The sequence below is a fragment of the Mus caroli genome, chromosome 15, assembly GCF_900094665.2.
Source record: "Mus caroli chromosome 15, CAROLI_EIJ_v1.1, whole genome shotgun sequence".
NCBI lineage: Eukaryota > Metazoa > Chordata > Mammalia > Rodentia > Muridae > Mus > Mus caroli.
Genome location: NC_034584.1, coordinates 75386249 through 75397756, shown reverse-complemented (window position 1 = coordinate 75397756; position 11508 = coordinate 75386249). Strand labels below are relative to the sequence as shown.

Genomic DNA, 11508 nt, shown 5'->3' with positions numbered 1-11508 from the left:
CTTCAGAAGAGCAGTCAATGCTCTTAACCGCTGAGCCATCTCTCCAGCCCCCGTTGTTGTTGTTTTTAAGAAAAGCAACAAGTACTTATAACCACTGAGCCAACCATTAAGCCCCTAAGAATGTAATTTTTTTAAAACTTGTTAATTACAATTAGAACAGGTGATCCTAAACTTAGGAGTGTTGTGACTATTATGTATAACATTTGATGTAGACTGCTTCTTAACTTGAATGACTGTCACGCCTAGCTGATATATGTCATATGCTGATGCACACTTGCACTTGATTTAGAAGATAAGTAGCTTTATTTGAGGGTGTGTTTGGCAGTGTTGTTCCATATGGGCTGCTTAACTTTTTGAGGGTGGGGGTAGAAAGTTGTAGTCTCTGTATGTAGTAAAGCTGGCTTAGAACTTCCAGTATGAAACCAAGGCTGGCTTTGAACTCAAGATCTTCCCCTGGAGGCCCCATAATGCTGAGGGTTTTAGGCCTTGGCACCTCCCCTGGCTCGTTGTACCTTTTGTGTGTGTGTGTGTGTGTGTTGGGGTGGAGGTGGGTCCTTGTACCTTGTGTGTGTGTGTGTGTGTGTGTGTGTGTGTGTTGGGGTGGAGGTGGGTCCTTGTACCTTGTGTGTGTGTGTGTTGGGGGTGGAGGTGGGTCCTTGTACCTTGTGTGTGTGTGTGTGTGTGTGTGTGTGTGTGTGTGTGTGTGTTGGGGTGGAGGTGGGTCCTTGTTGCCTGCTTATTCTTTGTATTCTACAGTTGCCTTCATGTTTTGAAGGTTTGATTGCTTTTTTGGCCTTTATTAAAATGGCCTTTTTATTTTTTTGAGACAGGGTCTTACTATGTAGTTCTAGTTGTCCTGGAACTCACTATGTAGACCATGCTGGCCTAGAACTTACAGAGATCCACCTTCCTCTGACTCCTAAGTGCTGGTATTAAAGTCATGTACTACCTTCCCTTCATGCCCAAGAACTCTGGTTACTACTGTTTTCTTTAACGCCCAGTATTTTACATAACATTTGAAGATTAATCATGATGTCTCTACCTATTGTATCTATAAATATCTATATTTTAGTTTTTGTCTTTCAGAGACAGTGTCCTTAGTTTAGGCAAGCCTCCAGTTGTGATCCTATTGCCTCTCAGTTTCTTCATTACTGGGATTGTAATAGTGTATATGGTGTGTCCCACCATACACAGCTTTGTTATTATCTTGTTCCCTCCACATGCGGGATAGAGTTCATAGTCTTAGGATGGTTAAGGTGAACGACTGTAATTGAGCTCACATCTTTACATGAATGCCTAGGCAAGTTTTGTGTAGTTGGTTCTCTCTTTCCGGTGTTAAGCAAACTGCTTTTATCATCTTGCCAGGTTGCCCTGGAAACTTTTTTTTCTTTTCTTTTTTTAAATTCTAGTCGTATTTTCACTGCCTTAGACTGTTTTTGACTTGTGCTTTACAACTTCCTGTAAAGTTGTTCATCAATTACACCTTAAATTCAAACTCATTTCACAGCCACTGTCTTAGTCCTTTTTCGTATTAACTGTTCTGCTACTTAAGTGACTGTTTGCCTGTTTGAAGTTACACATGCCAGCAGTCTTGTAGTGTGTGTGTGTGTATCATATGTATGTGTGTGTGAATATGTATGTGTTGAAATTACACATGCTAGCAGTCTTGTAATGTGTGTGTGTATGTGTGTGTGTATATATGTATATGTGTAAGTGCACACACACACACACACACACACACACATGGCTACTTCACTAACCCTTTACTAGCAGCCAATGAGTGAGAATGGGTATGGGCCATAGTGTTGCCACTAGTCCTAGTGACCTGAATCCACAAAGTAGAAAAAACCCCACTCACTCAAGTTGTTCCTTGACCTTTGTTATTGTGCCCCACCTCCTCAGAAATAAAATGAACAACCTCCCTAATATTAGTTGTGTAGTTTGTTCAGGGAGATGGGGGTGGAAGAATAGATTTGGATATGGAGTGGGAATTAACTATGTGGGTGCTGGAGCATTTGCGTGGAATTAATGCAAAGCCCTAAGTTTGAATCCTGGTACTGAGGGTAAAATTTTGGTTTTGAACATGGTATATGTTTGTAACCAGAAATAATGACTTGTGTAACATATTTATGTAGTAGCATTAATAAGGCTTTTTTGGGGACTGTTTTTGGTATTTTTGAAACAGTTTCATTATGAGGTCCTGTCTATCCTAGAACTCATTACGTAGACCAGGCTGGCTCTGAACTTTTCAAATGTTGGGATTATCAAGACTTTTTTTTTAATTCTGTTGAAAGCTTACATTCATTGGTAAGTTGGGTAAATACTTTTCTCAACAAAATTTGACATTTATTTTAAAATTCTATAGTTGTCTTCCCCTTGAAAATTTAACTGGGATATGCAATGAACCTTTTCGTTGTTTTTATTTAATGTCTCTTAAAAGGACTAGTTTTAGTTTTTTGTTTTTAAAAAACTTTTGGGCCAACTAGATTGCTTAGCAGGTAACAGTGCTTGCTACCAAACCTAACAAACTGAATTCAATCCCTGGGACTCGTAGAATGGAAGGAGATAACTTCTTAAAGTTGTCCTGATTCCCACATGTTGCATATACAAATAAGAATAAATGAATAGGATTCCTTGTATAAAAAGCTAAAAATGTGGGGCTGCAGTGATGGCTCAGTGATTAAGAGTGATTGCTACACACTCTGTTCCAAGGGCTGGAATTAAGATCTGAGCTCCCATGTCGGGTGGCGTGCAGAAGCCCGTAAGTCCATCTCTAAGGGATCAAATGCCATCTTCTGGCCTTTGTGGGCATTTGCCGACATGTTCACATACATTTATATAAACACACAGACAAATAAATAATGGTAACTGTGAATAAAGGTTAATTTAATGGCTTAAATGTCTTTTTTTGTTCATTTAAACAATATTTCTCAGAAATCGAAAACTAGTTTTCATATCCTGTGAAATTAGTCTCAACACTCTATCCTCTTTAAGCTTAGTTCAAGATTGAGTCCCATAAATTCAATCTGCATTTGTTTGTTTGTTTGTTTGTTTATAAGTTTCCCAAGGCAGGGTTTGTCTATGTAGGTCTGGTTGTCCTGGAACTTGCTCTGTAGACTAGACCAGGCTGGCCTTAAACTTAGAGATGCACCTGCCCCTGCCTATCAAGTGCTAGGATTAACACCATGTGCCCCCACTCCCCAGCAGCTATTCTTTAGATTTTTAAAAGATTTACTTTTTAAGTGTATGAGTGTTTTTGCCTGCATGCATGTATGATCCTTGGAGGTCAGAACAGAACATCAGATCTCTTGGAACTGAAGTTACAAATGGTTGTAAGCCACCTTGTGGGTTCTGGAAACCAAACCTGGGTCTTGCAAGAGTAAGAAGAATCCTAGCCATTGTCGCAGCTCTTGTTTATTTACTTTTTGCTTGATGGTAGGGTACACGTGCGCAGTGCATATGTAGAGGTCATTGGGTCAGTGGACAGCTTTCAGAAGTTCATTCTCTGTCCAGATTTGCTGGGACTAATTGTGTATGTAGCCTAGGCTTGCCTCTAATTTTCAATTCTCTGATTTCTGCTGCTTGGATGCTGGAGTTACAGATGTGCATCATCTTGCTTTGTCTTTTTTTCTTATAAGTATTTTAAAATTTTTTTATGTGTATGGGTGTTTTGCCAACATTTGAACTCGTTGTATGCCTAGTGCCATGGAGGTGAGAAGAAGGTATCAGGTCTCCTGGAACTTGGGTTATAGATTGGTGGTTGTAAGCCCATTATATGGTTGCTGGAAATTGGACTTGGGACTTCTGGAATAACAATTAGTGCTGTTAACCATCAAGGTGTCTCTCCAGCCTCTTATTTTAAAATGTTAAAGTGCTGGCTACTAAACATGCTTTGTGGAAGGCACATCTCCAATCTGTATACTAGCCTGTTCTCTTTTTAGAAGAGTAGACTGAGAAATGATGTATAATTCTTAATTAGATAAGAAGTCAGAATATTTTATTAACATCTTTGTCTTCTGGACATTTTCTTGGTAATTTTATTTTCACTTTAGGTGAGCTCCAAAAAGCCATTGACTTGTTCACAGACGCCATCAAGCTAAATCCTCGCTTGGCTATTCTGTATGCCAAGAGAGCCAGGTAAGAACACTGGAGTACAAAGTACCTTTCATAGACTTCTTACACTCAATAATTTTAATTTTGTAGAAATCTCAAAGGTTTTATTGTTTAAAATGAAGTTTCTCTTAATAATACCTTTTTTTTTCTTTTTAAGTGTCTTCGTCAAATTACAGAAGCCAAATGCTGCCATCCGAGACTGTGACAGAGCCATTGAAATAAACCCTGATTCCGCTCAGCCATACAAATGGCGAGGGAAAGCACACAGGTAAATGAGCAAATACTGCTTAGAGAGCTTAGTTTGACTGGTAGAACCCATGACCTAAAAAGGTGGGTGTGGTCAGCTAGTGATGGCACACACCTTTAATCCCAGCACTGGGGAGGCAGAGGCAGGTGGATTTCTGAGTTCGAGGCCAGCCTGGTCTAAAGAGTGAATTTCAGGATAGCCAGGGCTACACAGAGAAACCCTGTCTCAAAAAACCAAAAAAAAAAAAAAAAAAAAAAGAAAGAAAAGAAAAGAAAAAGATTTCACTCCTTTCATGTAAAATCACTCAACATTATTAAGTCACATAGGCACATACAAGGCAGCCTGGTTTCCTTTACCTGCAAGAACACAAAAAGAGATATTGAATACCCTAGTCTGAAATGTCTATTCATTACTGGGACATTTAAAAAATCTGGATAAAGGGCTGGTGAGATGGCTCAGTGGTTAAGAGCACTGACTGCTCTTCCGAAGGTCCTGAGTTTAAATCCCAGCAACCACATGGTGGCTCACAACCATCCGTAATGAGATCTGACTCCCTCTTCTGGAGTGTCTGAAGACAGCTACAGTGTACTTACATATAATAAATAAATACATCTTTAAAAAAATGTTAAAAAAAAAAAGACAGAACATGCCTGACTTTAAAAACAAATCTGGATAAGGAATCAATTTCAGGTAGTCTAACAGTCATTGATAGTTTGGAGCTTTCGAAAGTTTGATGTTTGTCTGAGCGAAATCCAGTGGCTGAGTTGGATGGAGAAGTTGATGTGGTGAAGTTTGAGTGGAAATAAGAATGGGTGTTGTTACAAAGCTGTAGTAGGTGAGTGACTCACAGTAGTGATTTTTATGAAAGCTTATGAAAGTATGTTGGAAAGGGAAAAGGGTCAAATCAAATGTGTTGCTCTGTGGTATAGGGAAAGCTCACACATTGCTGTTGCTTTGAAATCAGTCAGTAGTCCTCAAAATGGCATTTTGCTTTCTGATTACAGATATCAAATAAGATATTTTTCTAAGAAACCATAGTTCATTTTGTGGACACTAAAATGTGTTTGGTTGGGTAAGCTTACTGCTTCTGTTATTGTCTTTACTGTCACATCAGTGAACATAACCAAGAAACAATAAATTCATGTATAAATTCATGATTTGAAGGAACAATTTATAAATTGAGTATGCTGAGATTTTCAATTAAAGTTTGTTTTTTTTAAATCTGTATACCTATTTAATTTTGTAAACATAACATATAAGTGATAGTGTTTCAGTTAGTACAGCATACTCGCCAAGTAAACTGTGAAGGTTTTCTTGCTGTCAGAATTGTCCCTGAGACTATATCCCATTTAAAGTGTTTGGCTAAAACAAAATATTAGAAATATAATTTTACTTTTTGTGTGTGTTGTGTAAGTGTGATGGTCTCATTTTGCTCATTTTAGGTTTAGGGTTTGTGTTGCCATGGTTATCACACTCACCCTGGCTGAGGACAGGACTCCTTGCCCTGATGTGTGCGTTCTCCACCCTGTGTTCTTTGTTTTTGGTGGGGGTGGGAGACAGTTTCCGAGACAGGGTTTCTCTGTGTGGCCCTGGCTGTCCTGGAACTCACTTTGTAGACCAGGCTGGCTTCCAACTCCCCTTTGCTTTCCTGTCTGTGAGTGCTGGGATTAAACGCTTATTATACTCCCCCACCCCAGTCTGTTAGTTCTGAGTACTAGATTTTGTTAGGTTTTGTTTTCTCAGTAAAGCAGGCCCATGTTCCATGGCTTTTTCTTCAGTCCTACATAGAAACTATTATGAAGTATCTTTCATATTAGAAAATAACTGCTTGACCTTCTTCTAAATACATCAGTACTCTCAATTAAGAATAGTGGTAGAACAGACTTAGAATTATCATTGTGAGAATTTTAGTTTCTTCAAGTTTTTAGAAAGTTAGTGATCACTGTAGCACAGGTTTATTTTAAATTTTTTTATTTTGTTAGTCATTTTGAGTTAGAGTTTCTATGTAGCTCCAACTGTCCTGGAATTTGCTCTGTAGACCTGGCTAGCCTCTTAAGATCTGCCTGCCTTTGCCTTTCATGTTCTGGGATCAAAGGCATATACCACCACGGCTTGACTCTTACATAGTTGTTGAATTGGTTGATAAAAATTTATAGTTAATAATATCTGAGAACTTGCCTGGTACTATACATTTTGTAAGAGTTTGCATCTATTTCAGACTCCTAGGTCACTGGGAGGAAGCAGCTCGTGATCTTGCCCTTGCCTGTAAACTGGATTATGACGAGGATGCCAGTGCAATGCTGAAAGAAGTCCAACCTCGGGTATGTCGCTCGTGACCTAAGACCCTGGCCTTGTGCTTGCCGAGACAGATGAAGAAGCATGTAGAGGTTACAGCCACTGACAGACAGCATGCTCTGCTTGGATGCCTCCTTCATTTGTCATGTTTCCAGTTGGATGCTGTGTTAGAGAGCAGACTGTATGACTTCTCCAAGTCCTCAGTGGGCTTGCACAGAGTCAGAAAGGTGGGATGCACACAGACCTTTAATCCCAGCACTTGGGAAGCAGAAGCAGGTCGACCTCTGAGTTTGGGTTATAAAGAGACCTCTGTCTTCAAAAGGGAAAGAAAGAGGAAGGAGGAAGGGAAGGGCTATGTTCCATATCTACTCTGCCCTTATGTAGTAGGTATGGTGTGTACAAAGATATGGCCTTTCGGAGTTTAATTTCAGTTTATTTTTAGTTTTTGAGACAGGGTTTCTCTTTGTAGTCCTGGCTGTCCTGGAACTCACTCTGTAGATCAGGCTGACCTTGAACTCAGAAATCACCTGCCTCGTGCCTCCCCAGTATTGAGACTAAAGACGTGCTCCCTCACTATCCAGTAAGTTTTTGTGTTTTTTTTTTTTATGAAAATGTTTAATCTAAAAACTATAGAACCTTTATATATGGGGTTTTTATTTGTTTTATCCTGGGACAGAGTCTCACTGTGTAGTCCTGGCTGTCCTGGAATTTAGATTGTAGGTCAGGCTGGCCTCAAACTTAAGAGATCACCTGCCTCTACCTCCCAATTGTTGGGATTAAAAGAATGTATTATTACACTCAGCTACAAGCCTTTTTTTTTTCTTTCTTAAACTTTAGAAATATGGACTGGGGGTATATATAGCTCAGCTTGGGAGTGCTTATGTAATATTTACAAAGTTCTCAGTTCAGTCCCCATTCAAATGAATGAGAGATGGAAGAAAAAGATATAAATAGCATATCAGTGACTTTATCTTAAATGTTTGAACACAGAGGTTTTATTAGGTGTAACTTATCAGACTTAATTTGACTTATAGAGCTTTTTTCTTTTATATATTATGTTTCTGTATATGTGTGTGTATAATGGTGTGTGTAAAAGTTGAAGGAGTCATTTTTCTTTTGAATTGGGTTTTGGAGATTGAACTCAAGTCATCAATATTTTTTAGCAATTACTTCAACTTTGAACCCTTTCACTGGCCCCCCCCCCCCTTTTTTTTTTAAAGCCCCAGGAAACTTAGCAAAGGAGTAGTTGAACATAGTTTAGATTATAAAGTTCTTAGAAATATTTGTACAGACACTAAAGTAACACTTGAATATCAACTGTTCACCTCCAAAAGCAATTTGAAAAGACTGTTTCTTCCTTCCTCCCCCTCGCCCGTTTGGGTGGTTTTGGTGGGGGTGTGTGTCAAACTCAGGGCCTTATGTGTGTTAATCATATACTTAACACAAAACTAAATGTTTCTGGCCTTGTCACCATTTTTGTTTGTTTGTTTGTTTGTTTGTTTGTTTCAAGACAGGGTCTCTGTGTAGCCCTGGCTATCCTAAAACTCACTCTGTAGACCAAGCTGACCTCGAACTCAGAAATTCGTCTGCCTCTGCCTCCCCAGTGCTGGGATTAAAGGTGTGCGCCACCACCACCAGGCTACCATTTTTTTTAAAAAAATATTTATTTTACGTAAATGGGCATTTTGGTTGTATGTGTCTGAGTACCATGTTCCTGTGATGCCCACAAGGGATATTTGATCGTCTAGAACTGGACATAAAGGTAATTGTAAGCTGTTGTATGGGTGCTAAAAGTCAAACCCAGGTCTTTTGTAAGAGCAGTGAGTGCTAGTAACCATTGAGCCATCTCCCCAGCACCACCTCTTCCCCCGTTTAATAGAGGAAGAAACTCTAGGTCAAGGCAGACTATGGCATGTGGTGCGAGCATGGAGTATCTGCCTTCCTGTGGCAGATATCTTTGATGATAGTTTTCTGCTGAACAATCTGTGACTTGTGAATCCATATGTAGTAGATAGAGGCCATGAAGCAAGAATTGTACTAAAACTTTTCATTTACTTATCCTTGAGCTTTGTCATCTGTTTGAGATTAGAAGATTTCGCTTAAACTGCATGTTCTGGACATTTCTTGTTTCACAGTCTAATGTATTTGACATGAGTTCATCAGCTTATGTTTACATGAAATCATGGTTTTCATTTACATGTACAGAATGTATTTTATCCATTCTTACTGCCCATTACCTTTTTTTTTTTTTTTTTTTTTTGACCCATTGAGTTTCATTAGGGTTTCTTTACAGGAGTGTGGATGGAAATATTTACAGGCGCGTGAGTGGGCACCTTCCCAGTGACTACACAACTAAAGAGAATGCCAGCTACCCAATAATGACAGGGAGACTTACTATGAATATCTAGGCCTAATTAGCTAGGCTTGTTCTCAACTAGCTCGTAACTTAACCCATTTATTTTATTCTGAATTCTGCCTTCTGCCACCTGGCTCATTAGTTACCTCTCCTCTTTAGTACCTGCCTGCTTTTTCCTTCATCAGTCCTCCCACTCTTCTTTCCCAGAGTTCCCATCTCTTCCTGGAGCCCCACCTTCTCCTTCCTGCCTTTACCGTAGGCCATCAGCTTCTTATTTTACCAATTCGAAGGTAAGAGAGGAAGTGTTTATGAAACAGAGACTGATGATGCTTAGCAATACCAAAATCTGCTCTGTAATCAGATGTCTGCTGACTTAGAAATTAGCGTTTGTATAATACAGAGGCAGTCTTTACACAGTGCCTAAAACCACCATTCTACCATCAGCTGTCAGTTACCTATAGCTTCTCAAATTAGAGTAGTTAGTCTCGATCTCCAGTTTCCATGAGTTTGGTTTTTATTTTTCTGTTAAGATGAATCTGTCATTTCTTAGAGATATATATTAAACAAGTCATTGTTTGTTTGTTTGAAGTGGGGTTTCTCTGTGTAGCCCTGGCTGTTCTGGAACTCATTTTGTAGACCAGGCTGGCCTTGAACTCAAGATCTGCCTGTCTCTGCTTCTTGAGTGCTAGGATCAAAGGCGTTTACCACCATGAAGGCCATGAAGTAATTCTTTTTTTCTTTTTCTCCTTTTTTTTTTTTTTCCAAGACAGGGTTTCTCGGTTTAGCCCTAGCTATCCTGGAACTTACTCTGTAAGACCAGGGTGGCCTCCAACTCAGAGATCCACCTGCCTCTGCCTCCTAAATATTGGGATCAAAGGCGTGCACTACCACTGCCTGGCCTGGCCTCATGAAGTAATTCTTAACAAAACTTCCCTTTACTTTATCAAACATTGCAGGTAAACTTACTTCCTTTGCTTTTTTTTTCAGGCTCAAAAAATTGCTGAACATCGGAGAAAGTATGAGCGAAAACGTGAAGAGCGAGAGATAAAAGAACGAATAGAAAGGGTGAAGAAGGCTCGAGAAGAGCATGAAAGAGCCCAAAGGGTAAATTCCTGTAGATTCAACTTTGGGGTGTTTTTCTTTGCCTGATGGCTGCAGGGGAGTCTTTTGTTTTATTTACTTTTATTTTATTTTTATTTATTTATTTTTATTTTATTTTGTTCTTTTTGCTTTTCATCTTACGTGAGCTTATATTTCACTAATTTAAATGTTTGTTCATTTAAAATTTGTGAATTTGGGCTAAGAGTGTAACTTATAGACTGCTTCCCTAGCAGTGCAGACTCCTCCTTCATCCACACGCAGACTCTCTGGCCAGACTTATTACAGCGATAGTACTGTGTTGTGTATTAGAATCCCTGTAGGATTCTTCTTCCCACAGCAAATTTATGACTATTGAAAAAGTTCTAGCTGTGCATTCTGGATACGTCTGTAATCCCTACATTCAGGAGGCTGAAGTGGGAGGACTTTTACCTTATATTAAAAAGTTAAAAAAAAAAAACCAAAAAACAAAAACCAAAGCAAAGCAAAACTCCAAAATTGGTTACATAGTCTTAAGAGAAAAATTCTACCTGTTTTTAAATATACCCTAGTATTATAGAAATGTAGAGATTCCTGATAGTTTGTTCCAGGATTCTTAATAGTCTCCTTGTTTTTCCTGGTTTTGTGCCCATGTATCTTTGTATATTGGTGCTGTATGACAAGACTTTTCCTGGGGAGACACTATACACATTTACTCTCCCCAGATTGACAGGACAATACAAAATCCATCTTGGTAAACCGGGAGTTTTATCAGGGTTGTTTACAGGAATAGGGGTGAGGGATTATTTATAAGAGCAGGAATGATGCAGACAGCTGCATCACCAAAGCCCACCCAGCATGGATTACGTACAGCTCACAAAGCTGGGAACCTGGAGCTCTTTCCACTGCCTGCAGGCAGCTCAGCAGTTAGAGTGACCTTTCCAGTGACCTTTTCCAGGCAGTTTAGCTGTTTCCTGCTTTTTCTAGGCAGCTCTATTGATTTCAGTCGTTGCAGCTCAGCTCTTAGGGACGGGACCAAGCTAATTTGGTCAGTTTCAGGGACTTCCTAAAGCTATTTTGAGTTGTTTGCTTTTTTGAAAGTGTTTTCGTGCAGGTTAGATTGTTTCAATTCTGGAGGAAACCTACACATTGTAACCTATTTGTTTCCAACCTTTGTTGAAAGAAAGGACATATATCTACATAATTACATAGTAAGTCATAATTTGAGGGTCATTTAATAAGCATCATTTTATATATGTCTTATTACCATTTATAAAAATATGCATATATGCCCTGGTGATTGAACTGGGGCCTCACACACACTATTGTCAGTGCTGTGTACTGGGACACAGTCCATCTCCATGAGTGTTTCTAACAGTATGAGAGAAAGTTCTAGTCAGCCTTTATTCTTTTTTTTTTT

At 39.2% G+C, this 11508-nt stretch overlaps 1 protein-coding gene across 1 annotated transcript in view; it reads left to right on the top strand.

Annotated features, from left to right (window-relative positions):
- St13 (ST13 Hsp70 interacting protein) overlaps window positions 1–11508 on the top strand; it is a 39142-nt gene that overhangs the window by 21028 nt on the left and 6606 nt on the right. The window contains exons 6-9 of the mRNA XM_021182758.1: window positions 4053–4137; window positions 4271–4381; window positions 6579–6681; window positions 9999–10115. Of these exons, the coding sequence (XP_021038417.1) occupies window positions 4053–4137; window positions 4271–4381; window positions 6579–6681; window positions 9999–10115 (416 nt within the window). The remainder of the gene's footprint in view (window positions 1–4052; window positions 4138–4270; window positions 4382–6578; window positions 6682–9998; window positions 10116–11508) is intronic.